This window comes from Hesperophylax consimilis, chromosome 26, assembly GCF_061612785.1.
Source record: "Hesperophylax consimilis isolate HC1 chromosome 26, BYU_Hcon_1.0, whole genome shotgun sequence".
In the NCBI taxonomy this organism is placed as follows: Eukaryota; Metazoa; Arthropoda; class Insecta; order Trichoptera; family Limnephilidae; genus Hesperophylax; species Hesperophylax consimilis.
The window spans coordinates 17,093,923-17,121,115 of record NC_142861.1 but is presented as its reverse complement, the minus strand read 5'-3'; the positions used below and the strand labels follow the sequence as shown (position 1 = coordinate 17,121,115).

The 27,193-nt window shown below is 32.5% G+C and overlaps 1 protein-coding gene across 27 annotated transcripts in view; it reads left to right on the top strand.

The window, feature by feature from the left end:
• The first annotated feature begins 765 nt into the window (after nt 1-765).
• The window catches only part of LOC149411205 (antichymotrypsin-2-like), a 126,721-nt gene continuing 100,293 nt past the window's right edge, over nt 766-27,193 (top strand). For 19 of the 27 annotated variants that reach the window (XR_016304889.1, XR_016304888.1, XM_089647405.1 and 16 more), the window contains exon 1: nt 19,698-19,836. Coding sequence is in view for 25 of the 27 variants with exons in the window: in XM_089647405.1 (XP_089503531.1) it covers nt 19,746-19,836 (91 nt within the window). In the remaining 2 variants the exon portion in view is untranslated. Of the gene's footprint in view, nt 889-19,697; nt 19,837-27,193 lie in introns of those variants that run through there. The other 8 variants (XM_089647417.1, XM_089647418.1, XM_089647415.1 and 5 more) reach the window with 3 other exon arrangements.

Sequence of the window (27,193 nt, the reverse complement as noted above, 5' to 3'; positions counted from 1 at the left end):
GTGTGTGTGAAAGAGCGAAGACGCTTTTCGACATACTTGCTTATAACAGCTGTTGAACACGAAAAGCAATGCCAATGACAGTGATGGAGTGTGGAAATTTTAATTTTTTTTTTTAATTGAAATAAAATGCTACCGGACAGCAAAGTGCCCATAACATTTTTTACTCCAAATGTGCTAAGGAATAGCTGGTTAAAGTTTGTCGGGTTAGTTCCGATACACCTTTATTGTCCTTTATGTACCACAGAAAATGTATAAAATTTTTAATAAGAGTTTTTTAATTTCACGGAGAAAACTTACTGACATAAAATATTGTTAATTTATTAAAAATCTTGTCAAAATATTCGTTTTCCTGTTAAAATGGTACTGGAGGCCATATAACAAATGATTTGACAAATTTCAAGACAAACTATCAGTAGAGCACGAATATGTTATGAGGAAGTCGTAACAAGTGTTCTTAAAAGTTATAATACTTTCGCATCTCGTCCATTATATTTATTCAGACCTGCGTTAACAAGTGTTCAGTGAAACATTCTGAATGACTAATATTTTACTAGGGAATGGTCATGCAGTCATATTTTTAACAGTATCTTGATAAAAAAGGAGTATTCATTGTTTTGGTGTGAAAATTATGTAGAAAATAAAATCCAATACAGCATGTAAATACAGCTAAATACAGTTTGTAAAAGTTCACCATAAACTCACTAAAAAAAATTATCGGATTTTGCTGTCGTGTTCATTACATAAAAATGAAATAATTTCCATAATGTTTGAGTAGGTGTGATCCAAACTTTGAGATTAGCTGATGTTGCTCTTTGCATGGAAACAGCATCTCCTCAGTCTTGTTCCAGCAGCCAGCCAGAATGGCCACCTACAGCAACATGATTTCTGGTAGGAATTCTTTACAATAATATATCTATCATGCTAAGCATAGGTGTACAAGTCAATAACAACAAATTTTCAGGAGAGCGATTTTAAATTTATAAACTGTGATTAATTTAATTGGGTGATTGTAACAAATGCCAATTATTAATTCAAATATATTTTATTTTAATAAAATATATTTCTAATCTTGTTTTTTTTTTCAATTATACTCATTATGATTCTACAGTATATATTATATTTTCTCCAACTATATAAAATATGATGTTATAAAAGTTTCAATGAAATCTTACAACATGTCAATCATAACGTATTCAACGACTTTTGAATGAATGCATTTACAATATAAATAATATTACATTATAATATATTCAGTTCATTTAAATCCTGCTAAGCTACTTTCTTAGTTTTTCAGTAGATAGGTACGTATTAATTAAAATCATTCTAAGCTACTTTCTTAGTTTGTCAGTAGATTGGTACGTATTAATTTAAATCGTGCTAAGCATAATCTACTTTCTTAGTTAGTCAGTAGGTAGGTACTGTATATTAATTTAAATCCTGCTAAATTACTTTCTTAGTTTGTCAGTAGATAGGTACCTACGTATTAATTTAAATCGTGCTAAGCTACTTTCTTAGTTTGTCAGTAGGTAGGTACGTATTAATTTAAATCCTCATAATCTACTTTCTTAGTTAGTCAGTAGGTAGGTACTGTATATTAATTTAAATCCTGCTAAATTACTTTCTTAGTTTATAAGTAGGTATATTTATATCATGGCCTTATTCAAAATTTCATATGTTTCGAGACATCATTTTAATGTTGGAGAAATAATGTTAGTTTGCAATTCTGCCCGACCTTTTTCACGCGACACAAACATTTTAATTATAGGTCAAAATACCCAATCAAACATCTAGTAAGGATGTGTGCTATTTCATTTAATTTTCTAATTTTATTTTATTAAAAAATATTATTTTTTAATTTTTCATGATTTTAGAGGAAACTTTGCCAATTATTTATGAATCAATAATAATTATTTAAAAAAAAACAATATTGCTGTATATGATGAAATAATAAAAATTATAAATCGTAAAAGTAATTTTTATTGGTGTAAATTTAAATTATAAATGACCGATGTACTTACACAAATTGTCGAAGATATTTAAATAAAAAATCACGTAAAAAACGCGTATTTAAATTGTTTTATTTTATTTTTCATTACAACCATAGTATATAATGCGAGATTATTTTTTTATTAATCACAATTCATTCACAAAAAATGCCTAACTTTGAATCCTTTTGGCCTGCAGGGTGTCCGAGGGTAAAGTGCATAAACTTCGGAGGTTTATGCACTTTAAAAAAAGTGTGAAATAAAAAAAAACTCTTTTTGAAATTTCATTGTTTTACCCAAACAATTTTTTTCCTTGAGTCGAAGCTTAATGCAAATCACTATTTTGATTAATCTTTATAACGAATTGGTGAAAAATGAATACCAAAAAATATGCTTTAGATAAATTGAAGGTTTCCCTATCGCTTCGCTTGAGTATATAAATGCAAACTACAATTTTTTTCAATAGAAATGTATGAACGCATAAAGGAAACAACTTTTAAAAAATACAGTATTATAGCTAAGAATATCTGTGACAGTTTCACTTGATTAAATTTTTTGCTTTCTTATAAAATTATTTACAAAATAAATAAAAACCAGTTTTTTGCTTGAAATCGAAAGTTTCTAGACTCCGTTTGTCAAGCGATTTTAATGCGTACGATATAAGGTATACCAAGAATATACACATTTTTGGCTTGTAGCTTCCTCTTAAAACAACCTTAAAACGTTGAAATTTCGAAAAAGTTATTTGCCTTTTTCACTTCCGAAGTTTGTGCACGCAACCTCCGGACACCCTGTATACCATAATTTAAAACAAAAATTAATGAAATAGTACATATCCTTACTAGATATTTGATATACCTTTTGTTTAAAAAAAAGTGGGTGTGTCAAGCCTACGCAAGACAGAAGTGAAACTTCTAGTTTCAGCTGATGCTTGGCGTGGCGCAGTTCGCTGGTGTCTGAGAGAGAGGAAAGAAGAGAAGAGAGAGAACGTTCGTGAGCGGCTCCCCCACCTCAACAAGGTTTCACTTCAAAAATGCCACAGCCGAGAATCGAACCTCGCTTAACTGATTGAAAGCCAACCACGCTGAGCACCAACTGTAAGCAAAGCCGCATAAATTGATTATATTATGTAGGTTCTGAAAATATGAGAGCTTGTTATGTTTTATAATGTTACCTACATCACACCCAAAATATAATATATTTTTAAAAATAATGTACAATGTACAGAAATAGAATCCCACACAAGATCGCGTAGTGCGCTCTAGCGAACGGATATTTTATCAGAGGGAGATAGTTTTAATTTTTTTTTCTGTAAATTATTACATATTATCAAAATAAATAAATTAATTAAATAAATGTAATACAATTATCATAATATACGGATTAGATAATAATTTTAATCCAACACAATAACGCAAAGCGCGCTCTAGCGGAGTAATGTTTTATCACAGTGAGATAAGTGTTTTTATTATTTTGCAATATTATTTTCTTTTAAAAAATGTTCTGACCTACTAAAAAATAAGATATTGAATGAAAAAGGCGTTAAAAACAAAAAAATAATGTGCGATGGCCGAGAATCGAACTCGGATCAACTGCTTGGAAGGCAACTATGCTGACCATTACACCACCAACGCCAGTTGTCGGGATGAGCTAAGAAGCATTTATATGTTACTTCAAAACTTTGACTAGATCAAATGAACTTTAATCGGTGGTGGGGGTACCCGCATTTTCGTTTCGGTCATGAGTCGGTTTTACTCCGGTCCTCGAAATTGCATGACGCGCGTAAAGAAGTTTCACTTCAATAATTCTTCAGTTTGGTTGGGTATTTTGGCCTGAAATCCAAATTTAAGTTTTGTGGTATGAAAAAGACCGCATGCGGCCTTTTTCATAATTCGGGTATTACATGAAAAAGTTGTTACACGGATTCACATTATTTATTCAATGCTGATAGATGCAGAGCATGTACCCGGATATATTATTTGTTTATTCATTAACGCCTTTATAACTTTGACATAAGATTGGTCTTAATTTAAAAAGTTTTAAAAATGGCTGACCTTACGTTTTTTAGTCTAAACACTGAACTAAAATTACTGATAATAAAAATTACACATTTTATTAGACAGATTTTAACTCTTCTGTAGTTAACTACTGGATTTGAATATAAAGCATGGTATTTTCTCTGTCTAACATTGTTTAGATCAGAGGTTCCCAAATTTTTTTGCCCCGTAGATGCCAATTGCCAATTTTTTTTTCCGTAGACCACCTGCCTGCCGAATATTTAATTTTCCTAAAAGTACTAACGTCCCATGTATCATTTATTTTTTTAGTAAAAATATTCCCTTCCCTTGCCTGCCCAACAACCGGGTGGCGGTATAGTTGCTCTGTATTTACACCAAGAAATACACCAAATGAAAATGAAGCAGGATAAGCAACGGGAATTTCTTTCTGTAGCTAGCCCTACAGAATTTTCCCTCAAGTCCTTTGTCAGTGCTTATTCCGGTCAGTTCTTCGTGTCACATGATATCCGATTCTTCAACGTTGAATTCCTATAGTAAAAATGTCCTCAAACTTAGTTTTGAAGTCTGTGTGAAGTGCATTTAAATGTTGAACGTCCCTGGACGTTTTTCAAAAACAAGTTGGGGAACTAGGAAAATTCGCGGCTTCCAATGTGCAATGTTTTGCTTGAATATATTAATTCTGACGAGAAAAGGAACGTAGATTCTATTTATATACCTCAATTAACAACTTTACGAACGATAAAAATACAAATATCAAATAAGTAATTTCTCAGTCTATTATATTTGTGTTAGGTCTATTGTGTCATTTACTGAACTCCTCAATTTTTTTTCTCGCTGTCATAGACACCCACCCAGCATGCCGATATCGACCCCTGGGGGTCCATATAGACCACTTTGGGAACCTCTGGTTTAGATCATATTTCTAACCACGGCAGTAAGGGAGACAACGATTTCTGTGAGACCATATGAGCTGTTTCCCAAAGCGAACAAATCAGCCTAAGATTTGGAGATCCAGAAATAGTACAATACCGATGTAGGCGTAATGGAAATGATTAAGACAGAGATGACTTGACGACTAGACATGTAGAGTGGTTGAACGAAGAATGAGAATATATATGATTCGCAATAAAAGGGCCATGTTAATCATCAATGTATAAATATGCATGGCACACATTTGTAATGTTATTACGGCTCGTTAAAACAAAGCTTACATTACTGCTTCTCATGACTCAAAACTTAAATTGACTTACGACTGAAATGTTAATAAACATTAGCAATTAGGCATAAACTTTTTTAATGTTTTTACTTAAAACCACTGCGGAGAATAAGCAAGAGTTTATTTTAGGTAAACATATTTAGCAAAAGGTTTGGTACATTTTAAATCTTGATCGAATAAATTTCTGAAACCATTAGAAACCCACGAGACCGCATGAGAGTCCCAACTACCCGAAGTCAGTTGGACATAGGCATCCCCAATTGGGTAGGAATGTTATGAGACTGAAGGGAGTGGGAACGTCGCACAGTGGGCTGAAAATCGCCTTTCATAGACATAGAGACTTGAATTTTCAATGTTTTTTTTTTGGCTACAAATGGATTCTGCTGATCTATGCTATGCTATCTATGCTATCAAATTTCGTATGAAGCATGCTTTGTCTAGTTTACAATATTTTATTTACACTGCAAGCCTACTCATATGTAAAGCATTTAAGCATTAAAATGAATCATCAACATTAAAAAGTGTTTTTTTGAACTTTGAGGATTTAAAAAAAAAGTTGCGCCACAATACGAAGTACGTCAAAAAAATACAAATAAATAGTAGTATATCTGTGTGTAATGATATAATGGCCAACCTTATGATTCCAGAGATAACCTCATTTTTAATGTCAGTGCCATGCAATTTTTTCTTTAATAAATGATAACTCCTTCATTTGTACACGCAATTGCTTCATACGAAATTTTATAGAAGATCAGCAGAATCCATTTCTAGCCAAAAAAAACCCTTGAAAATTCAAGTCTCTATGTCTATGAAAGGCGATTTTCAGCCCACTGTGCGTCAAGGAGATGGGAGAATGAAGTTATGGAAGTAATATATTCGTAAGCAATCCGTTCTGCTATTTTTTTTAATTTTTTTATTTTATACTATAGATACAAACAGTACGTGATTTAGAGAGATGAAACAATACACAGGAATAAGATACTTCATGTTGAGTACCTATGATATGTTTCCTAGTAATTTCCTTGTTCTGCTAAGTGGTATGTTTATTCCTTAATTACCAGGTCACGTGTGCAGTATATAGGAGTGTGTGTAATGCATGTGTGAGTGTTTGTGTGTGTGTACCTGTATGTATGCGCATTGAACAGTTTAAATTATTGACATGATGCCACGTTTGAATTTGGGCAGTGAATCCGAAAAAATGTCAATGTTAGAGTTTAGACAAATATTATTTAGAGTATGAAGAGCTCGGTTAATTGGAAAATTAGATGCTACATACAAATTATATTACGTATTATTTAAAATAATCAGTGTTTTCATTCAGAAATAGTAAACCTGTTTTGCTAGACGATAAAAACGGGTTTCAAGACCAAAACAATGTCACTTATATGTTGTTTTATTTATTTATAAATGACTTTACGATGAAGTTTATTTAACCCTCGAAATACCTACCAGAAGGAAGTAGGTGAGTGCATGATCATTACATTAACATATAATTTGTCCAAGGCGATGCACTACGTAGTAATGCAAAATCATGTGTTTTTGGTTTAAACATTTGGTCGCCTAGAAATATTTCAGATGCTTTAATTAAATACTGCGAGTAGAATACATCTTAGCCTTTGAAACAATCGAGTACTTTTTAGATAAGTCTTTTTATAAGCCCTGAAAAAAATAATGTATAATATAAAATTTTGAAAGTCTCAACTTTAGTTCCTTGACTCTATCTTCGTTTTGCCAGACTTTCAAAGATATTGATATTTCTGTAAATCGTCTCTGTACTCTCTTTATTAAATCTGTATCTCTTTAGACTATAAATTGGACATCTATTGTGGAAAAACTCTATCGATGAACACGTAAAAAAAACAGTTTTTTTGGATGAAAATGTTGCTTTAAATAGCAATAGCCATGAATGGTGATAGGATCTGATGGCCAGGTACATCCCAACCGTCCCCTCCCCCATCTATACACCATCCATTTATTTCTGCCTCATTCGGGGATGACACAGTCCCAATCGGGGACGACATTATCCCAATCGGGTCTTAATCGGGGATGACATCCAATCGAAGTCCCGATCGAAGATGACATAGTCGCAATCGAGGATGACATGGTCCCAATCGGGTCTTAATCGGGGATGACATCCAATCGAAGTCCCGATCGAAGATGACATAGTCGCAATCGAGGATGACATGGTCCCAACCGGGGATGACATAGTTCAAATCGGCGAAGACATTATTCCCAATCGGGGATGATATAGTTCCAATCGGGGACGTCATTGTCTTAATCGGGGATGACACAGTCCCATTCGGGAATGATATTAGACCCAATCGGGGATGACATAGTCTAAATCGGCGATGAAATAGTTCCAATTGGGGATGGCTTTGTCCTAATCGGGGATGAGACAGTCCCAATAGGGAATGACATATTCCCAATAGGGGATGACACATAGTTCAAATCGGGGATGACATAGTCCCATTGCCTCTAGACAAAATAATCGAGATAATAATTGGGTGGAGAATAATTTTTGGGTATTTTGTCATAAAATATTTTCATTGAAATTTAATTATCACAATAATTTTATGTTTTCCCGCCGCCAAAATAGCTATTTATGCAGTCACCGTACAACATAATATGTAGGAGTATCAAAGAAACAATATTCTAGACGATAAATATTTTTTTAAGTATGCGGAAAAGACATGCACTTATAAAATAATAGAAACGTTTAAAAATGTAGTTATGCCGTTTTTCCCGTTTTATATAATTCAGTCAAATTCGGGAGTAAAGCAACACTTCAAATTTCAAAAACTTAAAACTAAATTCATCGCTACAAAATCGGAGTTTCCATAGTAAAGAAAAAATAGTTCAAAATTTCTACATTTTACAGAGAAACAAGGGATATGGACCATGAACCATGATTAGTATGAAACATTCACCCATACTACCGAAAATCTGTATCTACCCGCCTTTGTTTCTACCTAAACACTAAAGGTATAACTTTATTTAGTTCTTTGACAGTTTGGTCTTAGCTCGGTGACAGTCGGCACGCTTCCATGCCATATATCCTTTGTTTCTATTATCTATGCTTCAATCTGCTAGAAAATATTTTCTTACGTGGAGCTATTTTAACACCCACAACAATGTACCTCGCATTAAACTTAATGGAGTTCGATACTTCGCTTAGTCAGGCAAATAAAAATGATTTAGTATCCAATAAAACTACCATTATTCATTAGATATATTGACAGCTTAATCATTAAAAATAAAGATATTTATATAAATATATTTTTGTGATTTCGGAAAAAACTCATCACTTCTTTTCGAAAAGTCCATGTTGACGTGTGTTGGTTGATTTTCCCTACATATTTTACGTGAGTAAAAACACAGCACTGCTTTGAATTATTTCCACGATAACTTTTAACCTCAAAATGATAATATTTTCGTGTTACGATAAACGGTGTAAGTTGTTGTTACGTAATATTATTAGTTACTTTTTAAATATTTATCTAAAACCGATACACTACGTATTAATGAGAAAATAATGAGTTTGTCATTTGAAAACTTGATCGCTTAAATATAATGTTCTTATTAAATACTGCGAATAGAACATATTTATCCAATATTTTTAAGATTATGGCATATATTGGTGTGCGATCACTCAAGACGTTTTACAAACTCGGCGTAATATGACGAAAATCACTCGATTGGTTATATGATAATATGAAATACTAATTTATTGAAATAGAACAAAAATCTTTCGACAAATGCTTTAGTTGAATTTAAAGTTACTCTGTGAATGCCTATAACATATTAAATAACAGAACAAAACATGTTTTTAAGTCGATGCCATACGTAGTAATGCAAAATCATGTGTTTTTGGTTTGAAAATTTGGTCGCCTAGAAATGTTTCAGATGCTTTAATTAAATACTGCGAGTAGAATACATCTTGGCCTTTGAAATAATCGAGTATTTTATAAAATTCTGATAAGTCGTACGTAGTAATGCAATGCAAAATGTCAAAATGTCAAAATGCAATGTCATACGTAGTAATGCAAAATCATGTGTTTTTGGTTTGAAAATTTGGTCGCCTAGAAATGTTTCAGATGCTTTAATTAAATACTGCGAGTAGAATACATCTTGGCATTGCATTTTGCTTATAAAAAATAAGCCCTGAAAAAAATAATATATAAGGCCTTACGAACCCATTTTCGGTTATGGTTTTATTGTGAAATGTGGCGAATTAAGTTATTTATAAAATGATCGAGAAACATTGAAATATTTGTGCCTGAACATCCACAAAATAAAATAAGAGGCACTTTTTGGCCATGTTTTTTTCTTGCATAAATCAAAACAGGCGGATGGTGTAAAGCGGGAATTTAAACCTTATCACCATCTACGAAAGGTTTGTTATTGATAGCGGCTCAATTTAAAATATTACACGACGTAGTGCATCGCCTAAATAATTTTCGTAGCATAGTTTGCAATTTTTTTCTATGGAGGGAATTTCATATAATTAAAGTTTCGGCAAAACAAATGTATAGATATTATCTTCAAAAATATATTTTTTTAGCATTAAAAACTTAAAGAGTTAACGAGAAATAAATGAGTAGAAATTGGATATGCGAGGGTTTAAGAGGAAGCTACAAGCCATAAAATTGTATTTTCTTGGCATACCTTATATCATAAGTAATAGGCATTAAAATCGCTTGACAAATGGAGTCTAGAAACGTTCGATTTTAAACACAAAACTTGTTTTTATTTATTTTGTAAATAATTTTATAAGAAAGCAAAAAAGTTAATCAAGTGAAACCGTCACAAATAATTTTAGCTATAATAGTGTATTTTTTAAAAATTGTTTCCTTTATGCGTTCATACATTTTTTTATTAGTTTACTTTTATATTTTTTATTGAGTAATTTATTTTTTATTTGTATTCTACTCAAGCGGAACGAAAGAAAACCTTCAATTTATCTGAAGCATATTTTTTGGTATTCATTATGTACACCAATTCGTTATGAAGATTAATCAAAATAGTGATTTGGCATTAAGCTTCGCCTTAAGACGTAAAATCTCCAATATTATAAAAGCACGTCTCTGCAATTGGTAGTATTGTTATTGTTAAATACAGTTAATTATATCGACACGGATAAATTAATGATGGTAGGTAAAATCATAGAAGGTGCTGCACAAGGTTATTGCGGTCTCAAGTCAAGGTTGTAATGTTATTTATAATGAATTGTTGAGTTGTCAACAGATTTAATAACTTGAAATGTGTTTTTAAACATTTTATGACTATTTTATTTTTCACACCTTAGATAAGGTTTATTTCGTTCTGTAACTAACTATTTCAATGCTTTTATTTAAAAGAATCTCGGCTTGTTTTCAAATTTTTTAATTAAACTGTTAACAAATTATTTCAAATCAAGAAAAAACGTTTTCACAAAGGATAAATACGTTTTCTAGACAAAAATAATTATGAAAACCGAATGAAATGGTAAAATTCCGGGACAATTTTAATTATAATATTTTCTAAGGCTGGCCGCATACATACGTTTTTCGTATTCGATTTCCGAATTCGTTTTCCGTATTCGGACATCCGAATGCACGGAATCAGTAGAAAATACATTAACTGCCGCACACGTTCGTTTTAGTTCCGAACGGAACAAATTCCTTACGCACGTTCCGAATGCCAGCCGGCGCGTTCGGAGAAAACGAATGGAAAAAACCTAATGACGTCATGTGGAACGCAGCTATTGCATACAGTTTGTTTGTGCCGACGCAAACGTACGGAAATTTCCATTCGTAATTCAGTGTTGCCAACGGATCTTGACCTAATATCGCCGTTTCTCATACATAAGGTAGCGTAAAGTAGCCGAATTTGCTGTTAGGTGGGACATGTTTAAAATTGATGTTTTTACGTGAAAATAAAAAAATTTCGTGGGGGGGGGTGGCTAGAGAATTTCAAAAAAATAAAATTTGTCCCCAGAAAATAAAAAAAATTCATGGGGAGGGTGGCTAGAGAATTTCAAGAAAATATAAAATTTGTCCCCGAAAAATAAATTTCATGGGGGGGGGGGGGTGGCTAGAGAATTTCGGGACATGTTTAAAATTGATGTTTTTGAAGTAGCTTAATTGGCGACCAGTCGCCTTTTAGATTTTTTCGGCGCCGATTCTTCTCGCTCTGAGTAGCCTAAATGGCGATATATCGCCCTTGTTGGCAACACTGGTTCTGACGTTTATACATTCCGAATGAAGAAAAACGAACGTTTGCGCTAGTCTCACGGAATTCCGAATACGGAAAACGAATTCGTAAATCGAATACGGAAAACGTATGTATGCGGCCAGCCTAAAAGTGGTGAAATCGTTTGATGAACATGTTCATATTCATTCAAAATTTTGAAAAATACGTTAATGTAATTTAAAATAACCACATATGCGAAAATCGCTATTTTGAGTTAAACATTCAGAAATATCCATGACTAACAACTTGGTTGTGAAAAAACACCACATCTCCTTTTTTATTAACCGCACAAGAGTCCCAACTGCTTCCAACCGTCTGGACCATGTGAGACTATGGCATCCCCAATTGGGGTATGTTGTGAGGCTGAAGGTAGTTGGGAGGGGAAGGAGATGAGAGAGAGGCAGGTGGGGAAGTTCCTGACTATTCAGATCTGGTCACCAAACACGGCCAAAGCGGTTTTGAGCGACGTTAAAATTCGATTAAAATTTAAAATTCAATGTCAATTCTGAATGGCGATACTGAGAGTATATTCCACTCTGAAATGTGCTGCAAATTTACTATATTTTAGTTTCAAATGAGTAAATTGTGAAATAACACAAATTAATCAAATAAACTTTACTTGCGCACGCCGGGATTTGAACCTGCAACCGTTAATTTCACCGTTATTGTTAAATATGTTTCTTCGTAAACATAACAAAATTAATATATTTTTTTAATGTAAAACGTAGTTTTTAAATAAAAATTTACAGACAATTTAAAAAACTCTATTGTTGTGATTACAGGAAAAAAAAACATTTGTATATTGCAGTTATTTGATGTTTGACAAACATTATATTCGTCAGATAATCTTTAGAAAATGAGAAATGAAAAAATGTTTCTTTTTAATTACGTGAGGAAATAGAAAAGTGTCAATCTAATATGAATTATTAACAGATTGATTGACTCACTTACTTTGTTGCAGCTCATCCTTTTCAATATTCCCTCCCGTAGAGAAATAATGATTTGCTTTTCCTCATTCAATGTTCTACAAAGTATAAATACCTTTCACCAATGTCCAAAATGGCCAGACTTTTCAATTCAAGTCAGAACCTTGAATTTTTTTGTGTAAGGCATAGATTTTTGTCTTTATCTTTTTTATTATTTATTAGCATTATAAACAGTCTTTATACATGCATATATGACAGTGATAAGAGTATTTATGTCATTGATCAATAAAATAACGACAAAACAAAACATAACAGAAAAATACATAACAACATATCTAATACAAACAATTCTGATAAAGTACATCTTTAAACGACGAAAAGTGTTTTAATAATATATTTCCAAGGTTTACATTTAATGTTTAATGGACATCAATAATATCTTTATCTATCAACAAAATCATCTATCCATACCACTTGAATAACAAACCTTTACAACCTATGTCTACGAGTAAAGATCTAGGTGTTTACTTAGATAGCAAATTAATTTTATACAAGCACATTGAACACATTATTTCAAAATCGTACAGAATGCTAGGTTTCTTATTAAGAATATGCAAACTTTTCAAAAGTGCTAAGACTCTGAAAATGTTGTTTGGTTCATTGGTCAGAAGTCCACTGGAATATGCTTCCACAATATGGAATCCTCAATATAAGGTATACATAGATTTAGTAGAAAGTATACAGAATAAATTTTCGAAACATTTACTCAAGAAATACAACAAAACTACAAATAATATGTTAACTTTACAAAAAAGACGCACATTGTCAGACCTGTTGTTTCTACATAATCTGCTAAATAATAAAATAGATAGTCCCGAATTGCTATCCGTCATTGGTTTAAATGTTCCAACGAGGCGTACCAGGCACACTACACTTTTTCATATTGAAGCCAACAATACCAATGCAGCAAACTCAGTAATTACTAGCGCAATCACAACATACACCCATTACGCAAAATTACTACATTTAGACATCTTTCATGATTCCTTTCTAACATACAAAACTAACTTATTAAATTTCTTAGCATGACATATTTCAAAAATATTTTCACATCATTTTTAAAAACTTCTATGTATTAACAGTCAATTACAATTAGGGAGCGTATTATAATTCTTGTTTTCAATTCATTTATTATTATCTATCCACACACTTCCTTCCTTTTATAACAATCTCAGGCGAAATTACGTAATGATATTTTATGGACATACGTAATAGGTACTACAACTATGTAATAACTAAAAATATCTAACTGTATCTTATTGTACTGTTTAAATATTAAGTTTTTAGTTAAACAAAGATGCAGTGTCATTTTTTTACGAATGCTGTGAATTTAGCCAGGTTTGTGTTAAACACATCGATGTTTGGGCATAATCTATTAAATGTGCTACAGCTTCTTCTTATAAATACATTTTCAAAATTAATACCATGCTGTTGTTTAATACCCGTAACTTGAACCTAGAATTATGAAGTTACATATTATAATACCTGTAACTTGTACTTAGAATAATGAAGCAATAAAGCATTAAAACATAAGATGCAAAATTATCCATAAAAATAATGTTAAGCAGTTTTTATAATACCCGTAACTTGCATTTGGAAAAGAAGCTACTAGAAGCACTAAACGTACATACCTACATGAGAAGATAAAAAGGAAACAATAAAAATAATACAGTGTTATTGTAAAATCCATGAATTGTGTCTAGGATTATGAAGCATTTATATATTAAAAACACATACATGAGAATATAAAAAAATAAACAGTAAAAATGGTAATATTTTGGTGGCGCATAAATGTGGAAGTTTTATACAATTTTGTTTAAATTTTCTGTTTTGAGGATTGCTTTGATTTGTGAACCCTCTGATTTCCTAACAAGGATTCTGCAGATCCGGACCCAGACGAATTGATAGTGGTTCAGCTTGGCCGCTTCCTTCGTCAGGTGCAGCAGCCGTTTAGAAGCGCTCGTCAGGTGGTCGTTGGCGTAAATGCGGGAATCCCCGCCGCAACCAATGTCGCTGCTGATTAAATCCCGTTTTCCTCGAATTGATACCAAGAAATCATCCTTTCTATAGCTTGCTTGCATCTTAACGATTATTGGTTTATTATTGGTTTTGCCCATTCTTGGTTTCCTTTGGTGCCACCCGAGTGACGAAATCTATATCTATTTTCGGATCGATGTCGAAACCTGTGTTTTTGGCTAGATTGGATACAATGGAAATTAAATTCTCGCCCTTCTTTTCTGGAATGCCAACCAGCTCAATATTGAAAACTCCATCAAAATCCTGTCTCTGTCTTAACTAACTTGACATTTTAACTTTATTGTTTTTGTGTACTGTTTTTGTCAGTCATTACGTAAGTAATGTTTTGTATTGATGTGGCAGAAGTCGTAAACTCCATCAAACCTTATTCCTGTGTTGACTTGACATTATCTTGAGTAATATGTTATGTGTTCTAATTGAACATCGTCATGATTATTTTCAAAACATTATTTTTAGGTCTGTAGGTATAGGTTAGGTACATGCGCATACAAACTTTTGCACTCTTCTTTCAAATCGTTGAAATTATCTGGTGTTAGGCATTACCAGCGCCTTGACTCCTTGGGAGGTGGACTCCCGGAGCGGACTGCTCCAATTATACCAGCACAGGGCCGACCCTGTCATAAGGAACATAATAGGATCGTTTGGAAATCTATTAATATTTTTATCAGTCTACCAATAAGTACTATTTCAGTAGTTTCCTCATACTTTTAGTTTCGACTTGGTAAAATACAACGTTTCAGAATCGAAACCTTGTTTGTAATGGATTTAGTGGTATTTGGTGACCGTGTTCAAATATCTAAGGATCTTCTTTTTCCTCCTCTCCCTTCCCTTTCCGATAATTTAGCCCCACAATATATACCAATTGGGGATGTCATCGTCCCACTTACTCGGGACAGTTGGGTCTCAGATCTGAAGAATCAGGTAGTTTCCAACCTTCCTCTCCTCAATATCATTTTCATTCATACCCCTATTGCTATGGTCTCACAAGCTTCGGTCGATTGAAACTTTAGAAATGGAAGGCTTACAACAGATCTATTAGCGGTATTAAAAAACATGACATCGTCAAATTCGTGTAGCTTTAGTTAAAATGTTAAATAAAACAGGCCTTAAAGTAGATCCCTGTGGCACGCCACGTCGATAGAGTTTTGGCTTATTTAGTTAGTCCTCTGTTTCTAGTGGAGGTACAATATTATTATGAAATCCACTGAACTGATAAAAATACTAATGTTGTTGATTTGGTGTTATTCATTTCACATCCAGCAGAGGGTCATGACATCGATAATTTCAGAACTGATAGCTGCTTTACTGAAATTATCTCGGGAATGTCTGTCCATTGGACTAATGACCATTATACTTCATCAAATAATAATTATTGTAATTTTAGTCGGCAAGTTTGAAGATAAAACAGATGGTCAGTGCAATAAGCACGTCCATAAATAAACCACCCACAGAACGTCTTACCGAATTCATGTAATGGGACCATAGATTTAGATATAGGGGACTGATAATACACAAATGGGTAGGTACTCAGTACTTACCTGGGTTGGCCCGAGTTTCAACCGTTCTAACATTGCTTTTTAGGATTTTAAAAATTATTTCTCAAGGTTCGTATAAAACGTATTTAACAAGGTTGGCTCATAAATGCACTTTCGGGAAAAATAAACGCATCGGGCCGTTTGTAACCTCGTGACGTAGATCGAATACCAGTTGGAGTCCTAATGGATGATCTCCTTTATTTTTCAAAAAGAAAGTCACCAGGGCGATGCTGAGAGTATCTTCTACTCTGGAACGTGCCGCAAGTATACTATATATTATTTTTAATGATCAATTTGTGACATAACACAAATTAATCAAATAAAATTCTAACACATGCCGGGATTAGAACCCGCGACCTCCAGCATCATCTTCGCACTGGAATGACAGATGGAATAAAATGTACTTTTTTAACAGTAAAAAAAACCTTGACTTTAGTTGAAATTATTGGTTTGGTTGACCTTTTGGTTGACTTTTGTTTATTTATCCCACGAGAAAGACTCTTCTACGACTCGTTCTTAAGTTCAACAGTTCGGCTGTGGAAAGACTTTCGTGTTTCCTCTCTCCTGCAACATGAGTTTCTTTGACACCCATTTTAACAACCTCATCTTGTTAGTATTCCATGTTGAAATTTGCGCTATTTCGGTATAATTATTGTATTATTATTTGTAAGAAACAAACAGCTTTTACTATACAATGATAAATATACAAGTTAACTGAAGTCAAGCCACATAAGTTTCTTATGCTAAAGTTCATTGGAAATGAAGTTTTAATAACTTAAAATTAATTTTGGGTTAAAGGAAGGGGAGAGGAAGAGGAAAATAGGAAGGGGATAGGAGATGTTCCCGATACATTCCATACTCTCATATTAATAATCGATCGTAATTAAGCAGTACTTCATATCGATAATTCTTTAAGTTATTTTAGCCGTGATGAAAAGAGTTTGGGCTATTTCGGTATTTAATGTTTATTAATGTTTTTTTTACAATTTCACCAGAAGTAAGGAAAACAAAGCTTAGCCTCGAGACTGTATTCAAATTAAGATCCATTTTCACTTATTTCGTGCAAAATTAATCAAACCTTTTCAAAATTCGAATGATCCTATGTAAATTAGCTAGATTAATTTTCTTTCAAATCTGTATAAATCACGTGTCTATGGAATAAACTATTCAGTGCTTAACAATTTAAAAAAAGGTTTTTTTGTTCTTTGTATGAGCAATAAATTAAATTCGTGAAGTCACCTTTCAGTTAATAAAAAAACTTGAAAAGCGACATGCAAAGAACAACATAAAACTTGAATAATAAATTTTAGCTTGTCAGTCTTGACCATCGATTTTCTCAGAAACATTTAAGTGCCTGCAATAAATTATTTAATAGCCATAAACAATAATTTTTAATAAAAAATATAAATTTTCAAACGATAAAAAAAGCTTCAGTGGCGACATCTATTGGGATGTAGATAATTTAAAATGAGCAATATAATAAAATTCCTGAATTATTTTGTAATAGTACGGCTACTGGTCAACAGGGGGAAAAATACATTAATGTTCTCACATGTTTTTTTCATAAGCAACCAACAATCAAATATGCATTAGTTACACATTATTCTTTAGGCGGGCGGAAAAAAATATTCAAGGATTCCGCAGCATTCTAAACAATACGATAATCATTAAAATGTACACGTTTTGTATCCGGTGATGTTTTTCTTGGTATTCTGTTCCTCTGTCTGCAAAAAATGTAATGAGTGTAGGTAGGTACCTACTTACATAATCTTCAGAGAAACCATTCAGTTTTATGTGGAAAAATATTGATTTGCTGTTCATTTTCGGAAGTGTTGAATTTTTCTGGCTTTTAGTTATTTATCAGTTGATTTATAGATTAGATACGTTTTTACTCGAACAATCGATCACCTTACCTAGTTGGTAAGCCGGTTTCGTCACTCGTTGATATTATGTAACATATAGCCAGAAATATAATATTATCATTACTCTTATCAATATTAATCACCCTTCAACAGCGGTTAAATCACACTTTTCCGTCTAATTTCTGGGATAGGCAAGCAGAGATTACTATGTGTAAGACCAGGTCCGAATTTTCTATGGTACTAAAAAATAAAAAAAAAACGCCTCCAAAAGTGTAAAAGGGCCCTCGTTTAGTGAGTATCTCAACTTTTTGGCAACTACGAGTTTATAATATAATTATAATAATATTTATTTATTTGCCAATAGATAAATTTTACATCATTTTTAACATATTTGTGTTACGAAAAGGTCACTGCTCAATCAGTGCCTCCATGTGTTAAGGCGAAGCTTAATGCTAAATCACTATTTTGATTAATCTTTATAATGAATTGGTGTACATTATGAATGCCAATAAATATGCTTTAGATAAATTGAAGGTTTTCCTATCGTTTCGGTTGAGTAGAATACAAATAAATAAATAAATTTCTCAATAAAAATTAAAATGTTAACTAAAATATTTTTTCAATAGAAATGTATGAACGCGTTAAGGAAACAACTTAAAAAAATACAGTATTATAGCTAAGATTATCTGTGACAGTTTCAATTGATTAACTTTTTGGCTTTCTTATAAAATTATTTACAAAATAAATAAAAACCAGTTTTGTGCTTGAAATCGAACGTTTCTAGACTCCGTTTGTCAAGCGATTTTAATGCCTATTACCTACAATATAAGGTATCACAAGACTATACACATTTTTGGCGTGTAGCTTCTTCTTGCATTAGCATAATATATACATATAGTTATAAGCCACTAGTTATAAGTCTATATCTATGAAACTTAATTAAAAGCCAAAAGTAATAAGTTATATGCATATTTGTTGTTAAGCGCCCTTGAGGTGATTTTCTCACGAAAACGGCGCTATACAATAATTTAAATTACAATATTTTCATTTCACAATATTACACACTTTTTGATACGTACATTACGTATTTACAGTGTGGAAAAGTGGGGTAAATTCCTAACATTTTAACTTTCCGACATTTCATTATTGATTTCAACAACTTGAAAATGGTGCTCGAAGAGTAAATTGATACCACGACAAAGGGTAAATCAGGGTAAATACAAAAGAAACAAAGGTCGATTATAAGGTGACCTTGAATTTGAAGGTGTTAATAGTTTCGGTTTAATATTTTATTTATAATGCAGATAAACTTGTCGAATCCCGATGCATGCTTGTACCTACGCAAAAATGTAAAAATAGCGCTTGGTTCCAACTAAATGACTACAAGAAATAACTATTTATGTCGAGATGCTGTAAGTTGTATTATAGTCCCATTTTTTCTAAAAGTTATGTTTGAAGGTTAGGAAATACGCTTAAATTATTAAAAACCCAAACTAACAACCCTAAAAACCCACTTTGTGCATGTTTACTTATCCCCGACCTAATTTTTGTTGTCTCCATTAGATATTTAAGTTGAAATCAAGTGTTGTTTTTAAGAGCCCTTGCATGCAGTGGAATGACAAGATTAACAACTATTATTCAACTTCCCAGAGAGAGTGGTTTATTTATGTTCCCAGAATTTTGGTTTGTTTACATTGTGAATAGTTTTTGACAGGAGGCATTTGACATTCGTCCACATTCGTCATTTTTAGTGAGGAAGTGAGCATAGTGAGCTTTTTTCACTTTCCTGGAAAATATTGCGTCCACCAGGCAATCAATATCGGAATAATTTGTATTACGTCATACCTAAATCTAGCGCGACGGGGCGTTTTCTAGATGATATTATTGTCGATTTTTACTTGCCGGCACCAGCCATTTCTGTCAGTTCACTTTTCTAAGTCGAAGTCGGCGGCTGTCAAATTTACGCGTAAGTCAAAACAAGCAAACTATATACTAATTTTTCTTAATTATTTTCTACAACACTGATATTATACCATAAACTTATTAAATATAGAATCGCTTTAACAGTATTAAAAAGTAAACTTCTTATCGTAGCAACAAACAAAGTTGCTAATGTTATTGTAAACAACGTCAATAAATGAATATATTATTTTAGACGTATTTGGTGTCGTTTCAACGGTCTTATTGAGTTTGCCGGCGATTTCGTTAAATTCCTGTAAGATTTTACAGTGCATAGTTATGAGTCATAACTTATGACCTTAGTTTGCTCCAAATAATCTTTAATAACTCTTTGCTTAATTTACGATGTTAGTTTAATATCTAGAACGCTTATAAACGTTGTATTCTATAATTTCAACAATATTAAATTGATTAAAGACTAGGTATTTGATTAGATTGCTGTCCAATTTAATACCTTTTCCCCCAATCAATGTTGACCCACATTTTCTTCAGACACTTGGTTAAATGGAATAACTTTTTTTACTCAATCATTTTGAATTATGGATACTTCTGTCCATTTTCAACATGTTTGTATAGGTTTTGTCTTTCTTATTAGAGTCAATAATTATGTTTGGTAAGGTTTCCGTACTCCAACCTATCAAAACATTACAAATTGATCATTTTAGTGCGTTTTTAACAGAGATGTGCAAAATGGGTACCCAAAACCATTTGAAATGCAAAATGGAAATGGGTCAAAACTTATCCATTTGAAAATGCAAAATGCAAAATGGTTTTTAGAAAAGCATTTCAAATGCAAAATGCAAAATACCTATTTTCAAAATGCATTGAAAATGCAAAATGGTTTCTCAGGTCAAACAATTAAAATAATTATAGAATTTTTAAACAATTTTGTCATTTAATAATGGACATCAATGTAGAACAAACATATTACATGATGGTAAATCCAAAAACACCACGACTACAGATTATGAAACCACAAAAAATTTGCGCGGGACTAATGTTGCAAACGTAAAAACATTGAAACTTCATCTAATATTTAATATTACAGCGTCATGGCCCCATGTTCAGTACCTATTTGAATTAGTATTTTTTGTAATGTAGCAACTTGACAAATGTAAATTATCTCTCATAGCGAAGTTGAGGACCGACTGATATTTGGGGCTTATGAAAAAAAGATGAGTGGAGATAGTAGGAAGAATGTTGCAAAAAAGCATTTAAAATGGAAAATGCATTGAGAAAAGCATTTAAAATGCAAAATGCAAAATGGTTTTTAGAAAAGCATTTAAAATGCAACATGGAAGATACCCATTTTTGCATTTTGCATTTCCATTTGAAATGGATTTATTTGAAATAAAGCACATCTCTGATTATCAACTATACTAATAATAACAGAACTTGCCTTTTAAAGGCAGCTATAAGAATTGATTCTGTTCAATGGCAAAATTGCTCTCCCCACAGGCTTGACCATTGGCAAGTTATTCCTGCAGGCTGGGAGATAGAACAGTCTACGCTACTCTATATCGGTACTGTTAGGAACATAGAAATGAACGCTCTCCATGATAGATGAGTCTTCAAACCATACTAGAATCAATGATCTAACTAAATAGTGTAATAAAATATTAAATATTGGAAACAAGCCCTAACTTTTGTTTACCCAATTTGGGACATATTTGGCAGCCAGCAATTTATGTGCCTTTGTAAAAAGGTCTAATAATTTGTAAGCAGATATTTTTCCAGGGCCGAATGGTGATATTACAGTTTGCGAGTTGCCTGTATACTGTCAGATTCATCTGTTGACAAATCACCAAAAGTGGAATGGTAATGAATTTGTCTAAAAAAGGCTTGTATATTTTCATTATCAGTAATTTTAGTTACAAAAAACGTAAGCTGAGCCATTATTTTTTTATGTTCATGTTAAAAAATTTAATTTATCAAAAATTGTGTTAATTTATAATTATAAAATTTAAAAGCGTATTTTATCACCTTCAGATACATTCAGAATATACGATGAAAATGTGAACTGTAGCAGAAGTCGGGGACGCCCGAGGAAGACATGGCACGATCAAGTGAATCAGATACTCGAGTCGGGCCATGTCAAGAGTCAGAATAATAGAAAAGTATGTATGAGACGATGCATGAATGTGGATGAGGCAAGAAGTGTGTGCCAAGACCGAGTTGTTTGGCGGTCCGTCCTCTCTGCCTACCCCTGCTGAAAACGCCTGGGGCCTGGGGAGTTAAGGCGACACAGTCAAATATTATTCTTATCTGAATATTGTCAGGTTTTCTTACATAATTTGAATTAAGTGAACACTTTTTAGAAATTAATGATTTCTTGTCATTATCTTTGAGGGGATTTCTCCTAATCTATTACTGTATTTGCTATTGCATTAACTTTTATCTTATCTTTTACAGGCCTCCAATAATTACATATGATCTGTTTTTTTTCTAATAATACCAGCTTATCTGTAAAAACTAAATCGGTTTTATTTTTTTTTAAATCCAATGTACTCCATTTTAAATTTACTTTTTTTACATTCGAATGGCTCCCATTAAATGCTAATTTTATGTCCGTTTTTGCGATTACCTGACAAGCTGAACGGTTATGTTTTTAAATTTTTTTATTATTTAAATAACATCAACTCCACACAGGAGGCCCTGAGGGAGTTAATTTCCAAAAGGGCCTATGTCATCTTTGAGGATGCTGTGTGGATGTTCTTTTTGAAGCAAGGAAGGAGTTAACACGGGTCTTAAAAAGACCCATGTTGTAGGAGGGAAGGAAAAAACAGAACAGAAGAGAAACACAGAGGCCCGCAAATCGTTCCACAGCCAAGCTGTGTTGTTGATCTCAAGAACGAGTCGTGGAAGAGACCCTTCCTGTTGTTTTGCTTATCAAGCTGATCATAATCAATGTTTCAAAAGCTGGAATGGGCCTAGAATCGCCGTTTTAAATTTAAATAGAAACAAAATGGCTTTGCTTAGCGCTTTGATGAAATTATTACATTTGACTGTTGATGAAACAACTGGCCCTAATAAATTCCATTGATTCGTGAATTTGTTATAGAAAAACTAAATCATTCCATTGATCGGTAAATTCGAAAAAGGAAAACTAATAAATTCCATTGATTGGCAAATTCGAAAAATGAAAACTAATTAATTCCATTTATTGACAAATTTGAAAAAGGAAACTATATAATACATACCATTCTTTGGCAAATTCTTAAAACGAAAACTAATTAATTCCATTTATTGACAAATTTTAAAGAGGAAACTATATAATTCATACCAGTCATTGGCAAATTCAAAAAAGGAAAACTAATAAATTCCATTTATTGACAAATTTGAAAAAGGAAACTATAATATAATTCATACCATTCATTGGCAAATTCTAAAAATGAAAACTAATTAATTCCATTTATTGGCAAATTCGAAATAGGAAACTATTTAATACATCCATTGGTTGACGAATTAATTAATTCGAATAAGGAAAACTCAAAAGTTTCCTTGATGCTATAATTTAAAAAGGAATTTGATATGTTCCATTGTTTCATGATGGCTAATGACTGCTTATTTTTCAGCCATGTATATATTGTATATTAATATTGGGTAAGGATCCCAATTTGGATGTGAATCAGAAAAAATTCAGTGGGCCTATTTTTAGAGAGGTTTCACAATGATGGTGAAATACCTCTAGTCAACGCTTCAATTACTTTAGCATCATTATTTGCTTCATGTAAATCAGTAATGAGTGTACATCTCATAATGGTTTTGCCACATCATTCTTTGTTAATATATTTTCCCACGTACCTACATTAAAATATATATTTGTTTCATGTTATTCAATTTTTCCGTCTGAATATATGTACATTGACCCAGAAATACGAAGTCAGGAGCTCACTATTTGAGAGATTTTGTTAAATTAACTAATCATCATGATAATTCCCCCGAGGCTAGGCAGAGAGAAAAGACTGCCACACAACTCTGTTTAGTCTATTGGCGCCATTGATGTATTATATTTAGACGAGACATGAAGTGAAAAAATAGGTTCTGCTTTTATCTGTCCTATTAGTCCGATTCGGCCTCCAAGGCTCTATCGCCGACCAACTGGAAACTACAAAATCCGGTCTACGCGCAGTGTGTTTCTAGTGGAACACTCTCGATGAGATATTAGTACCCAATAGCACCCATAATTGTGCAGCTCTATGATTGGCACATAATTCTTCATGTTATGCTTGTCAGCTGAATTTTAAATACCTACTGTTAATAAACAGTAATGCAATAGCGTTTTGAAAGAAATCAGAAAGATATAAGACAACTCATTAAAAGTCTTGCAACCTGAGAACATTCTGGAACATAACCAAACAGCTAGTTGCCAAGTGTAAAATTACATATTTAGCTTTGCAGTTGGCTGCGTCACTAGAGTAGATTTTGTGAATACAGAGATAAATCTACGGATTTAAAATCGACTGGTCGGTGGCTGAGTTGACATCGCGTTTGGGTCCTACAATCGACTGGTCGGCTGGCTAAGTCCTCCATCACAACACAAGCAACATTTTCCGCTTACTGTGGTGGTAGTAGGAGATTTTCAAATGTTGTTAGGTCTTTTTGTTTGATAGTTCCTTTGGCCGTCTGCTAAGTTAAATGTGTCAAAGAAAGTAGTGACGGGAGGGTAAGGAAAAGAGGAAGGTTGGGAAGTACATACACAGCTATTCAGATCTAGTCACAAGAGATAGCTAAAGCCAACTCAAGCAAGGTTCCAAAGAGCTGATTGATCTTTCGTTAGTTTCAAAAGATCGTTTTTAATTATTTTTGCTAGGTATCTACTAGACAGCATACTAAATTTGTTTGTATATAATATTATTTCCAATTCATGAAGATATTTTAAAACTGCAATCATAAAAATTTTAATGTAAAAATGAACGCCATTATTGCCTTAATCTGCTCTGTTCTGATTGAAGAATTTTTATCACTAATTAATTCCACAATTCTTTCGTTATATGTATTTTCAAAATTAATGTCGCTTTACTGATAAGAAAATAAGAAAACAATGAAGTTGGCAATAGTAATCCTCGGATCTGCGTGAATTGTGCAGGTGGATATTGTGCTTCTGATCTAAAAATATATCTTGTTGCGTCTCTAGCACCTTCAGATGTACGCTAGTTCTAGCATCATGGAAGAAAATCATCTCTGTAAGCATATCAGACTTGTAGCGTAAACAGTTTTCAACAGCCATTGTTTACAAATTCAACATACGGGAAATTTTGTAAACGTCGACAGGCCACTTCACATATCAACAATGTTAGTTCTGAGATAATAATTTTACACTTTTTTTTTAAAGAATAATTGAAAAATATGACATTTTGTCTTTTTCTAAATTGATATTTCGAAGCTTCGTAACTCATGAAAGAATTAATCAGACATGTCAGCATTTTTTTTCAAGCAAAAGCATTTTCAGTTAAATGAATATTAAACCCCTCAGGCCTCTGGCATACCGATCGTTATATTTCTTAAAGACGCTGTCAGAAGTTCGGAGAATTTGTAAGTATTTCCTAAAAAACTAAAAACTATTTTTGAAAAATACGCTTTAAAATTTTGTTATCGGAAATAAACATATAATTTTGTAAAATACCAAATTTGAAGGCAAACAAAAAAGAAAAATGGCTCAACGTACGTTTTTTTGTCTAAACACTGAACTGAAATTACTGATAACCAAAAGTACACATTTTTTTAGACAAATATACTGTAACCATTATAGTCATCTCACTTTTTTAAACAAATATACTGTAACCATTATAGTCATCTCACTTTTTTAAACAAATATACTGTAACCATTATAGGCATCTCACTTTTTTAAACAAATATACTGTAACCATTATAGTCATCTCACTTTTTTAAACAAATATACTGTAACCATTATAGTCATCTCACTTTTTTAAACAAATATACTGTAACCATTATAGTCATCTCACTTTTTTAAACAAATATACTGTAACCATTATAGTCATCTCACTTTTTTAAACAAATATACTGTAACCATTATAGTCATCTCACTTTTTTAAACAAATATACTGTAACCATTATAGTCATCTCACTTTTTTAGACAAATATACTATAGTCATTATAGTAACCTCACTTTTTTGTCATTTCATACAAAAAATAATTAGTAAAAAATTCACAAAGTTTCATAAATTTATCCCAAATTGCGTTAGGAAACTTTGGTTTCGTAGAAGTGTATATTTTAATTCTTCTGTGGTTAACTTTTACATTTGAATATAAAGCTTGGTGTTTTCTCTTTCTTACACCGTTTAGTTCATATTTCCAACTATGACAGTAATGTAGACACAATGATTTTTATGAGACCATATGAGCTGTTTCTAAAAGCGAACAAATCAACTCTACGATAATAACTGTTTGTTCTCGAAACCAAACAAATTAGCCTGAGGTGTTAAAAGCTTCATAACTCATGATTGAAATGACATTGCTATCTGAAAATATTTGTATTGACCTAAAAATTCTACACAAACTGCAAATTAAATGACACCAGAGCTCACCGTTTGAGAGCTGTTACAGCTATAAATTTTCCGCTTCATAATAATGTTACATCCAATGAACTATGATACAATTTGAATCATAATTATGCACTCGTAATAAGTGTAATCAGTGATTAACTATCTTATGTATTTCGATAAACAGATGAGAAACGCAACAGTCTGGTCATGTGATTTTCATGTTTCATTTGAAATGACTAATCTATCCATATTTATAGTTAATATGTGGTCAGTAATCTATACACAAAGATATCCCCTCCATGAGGAAAAATACTTGACCGACTATTCCATTTATGAACAGTTCACTTTCGACAAGCAGGAACACAGCACGTACCCGCTGTTACTATATACACGGTTAGTTATTTTTGGTTGTTATTTTTGTGAAACAGGTAAAATATGGATTAACGATTTGCGTAGCAGAGTGAACAGATAAGGTTATGGGGTTTGATAGTGGGGTTTCAAAACCGACAGCGTGAAGATAAAATCGTGTTAAATTAATCAGGGTTTTTACATAATTAAGAATAAAATTGGGGGGAGTTCCATGATGAAAGACCGTAGATATGCAATCAAAACGTTGTTCGAAATTACTAGGTATACACGGTGTATACCAAATTTGATGTGGATTAACCATTTTCCAGCTTGTATTACGTGTTTCTGTACATTTTTAATGTTTTTTTTTAATATTAGCTATTTTTAGTGACTCGATCTGAATACCTAGGTGGGTAGTCTGATGAAAGAACCTTTCGAAATCAAATTGTTGCTTAAAATTACTTTAGCCGTGTTTAGTGAATGTCATCTGAATACTTAGGTGATAGTATT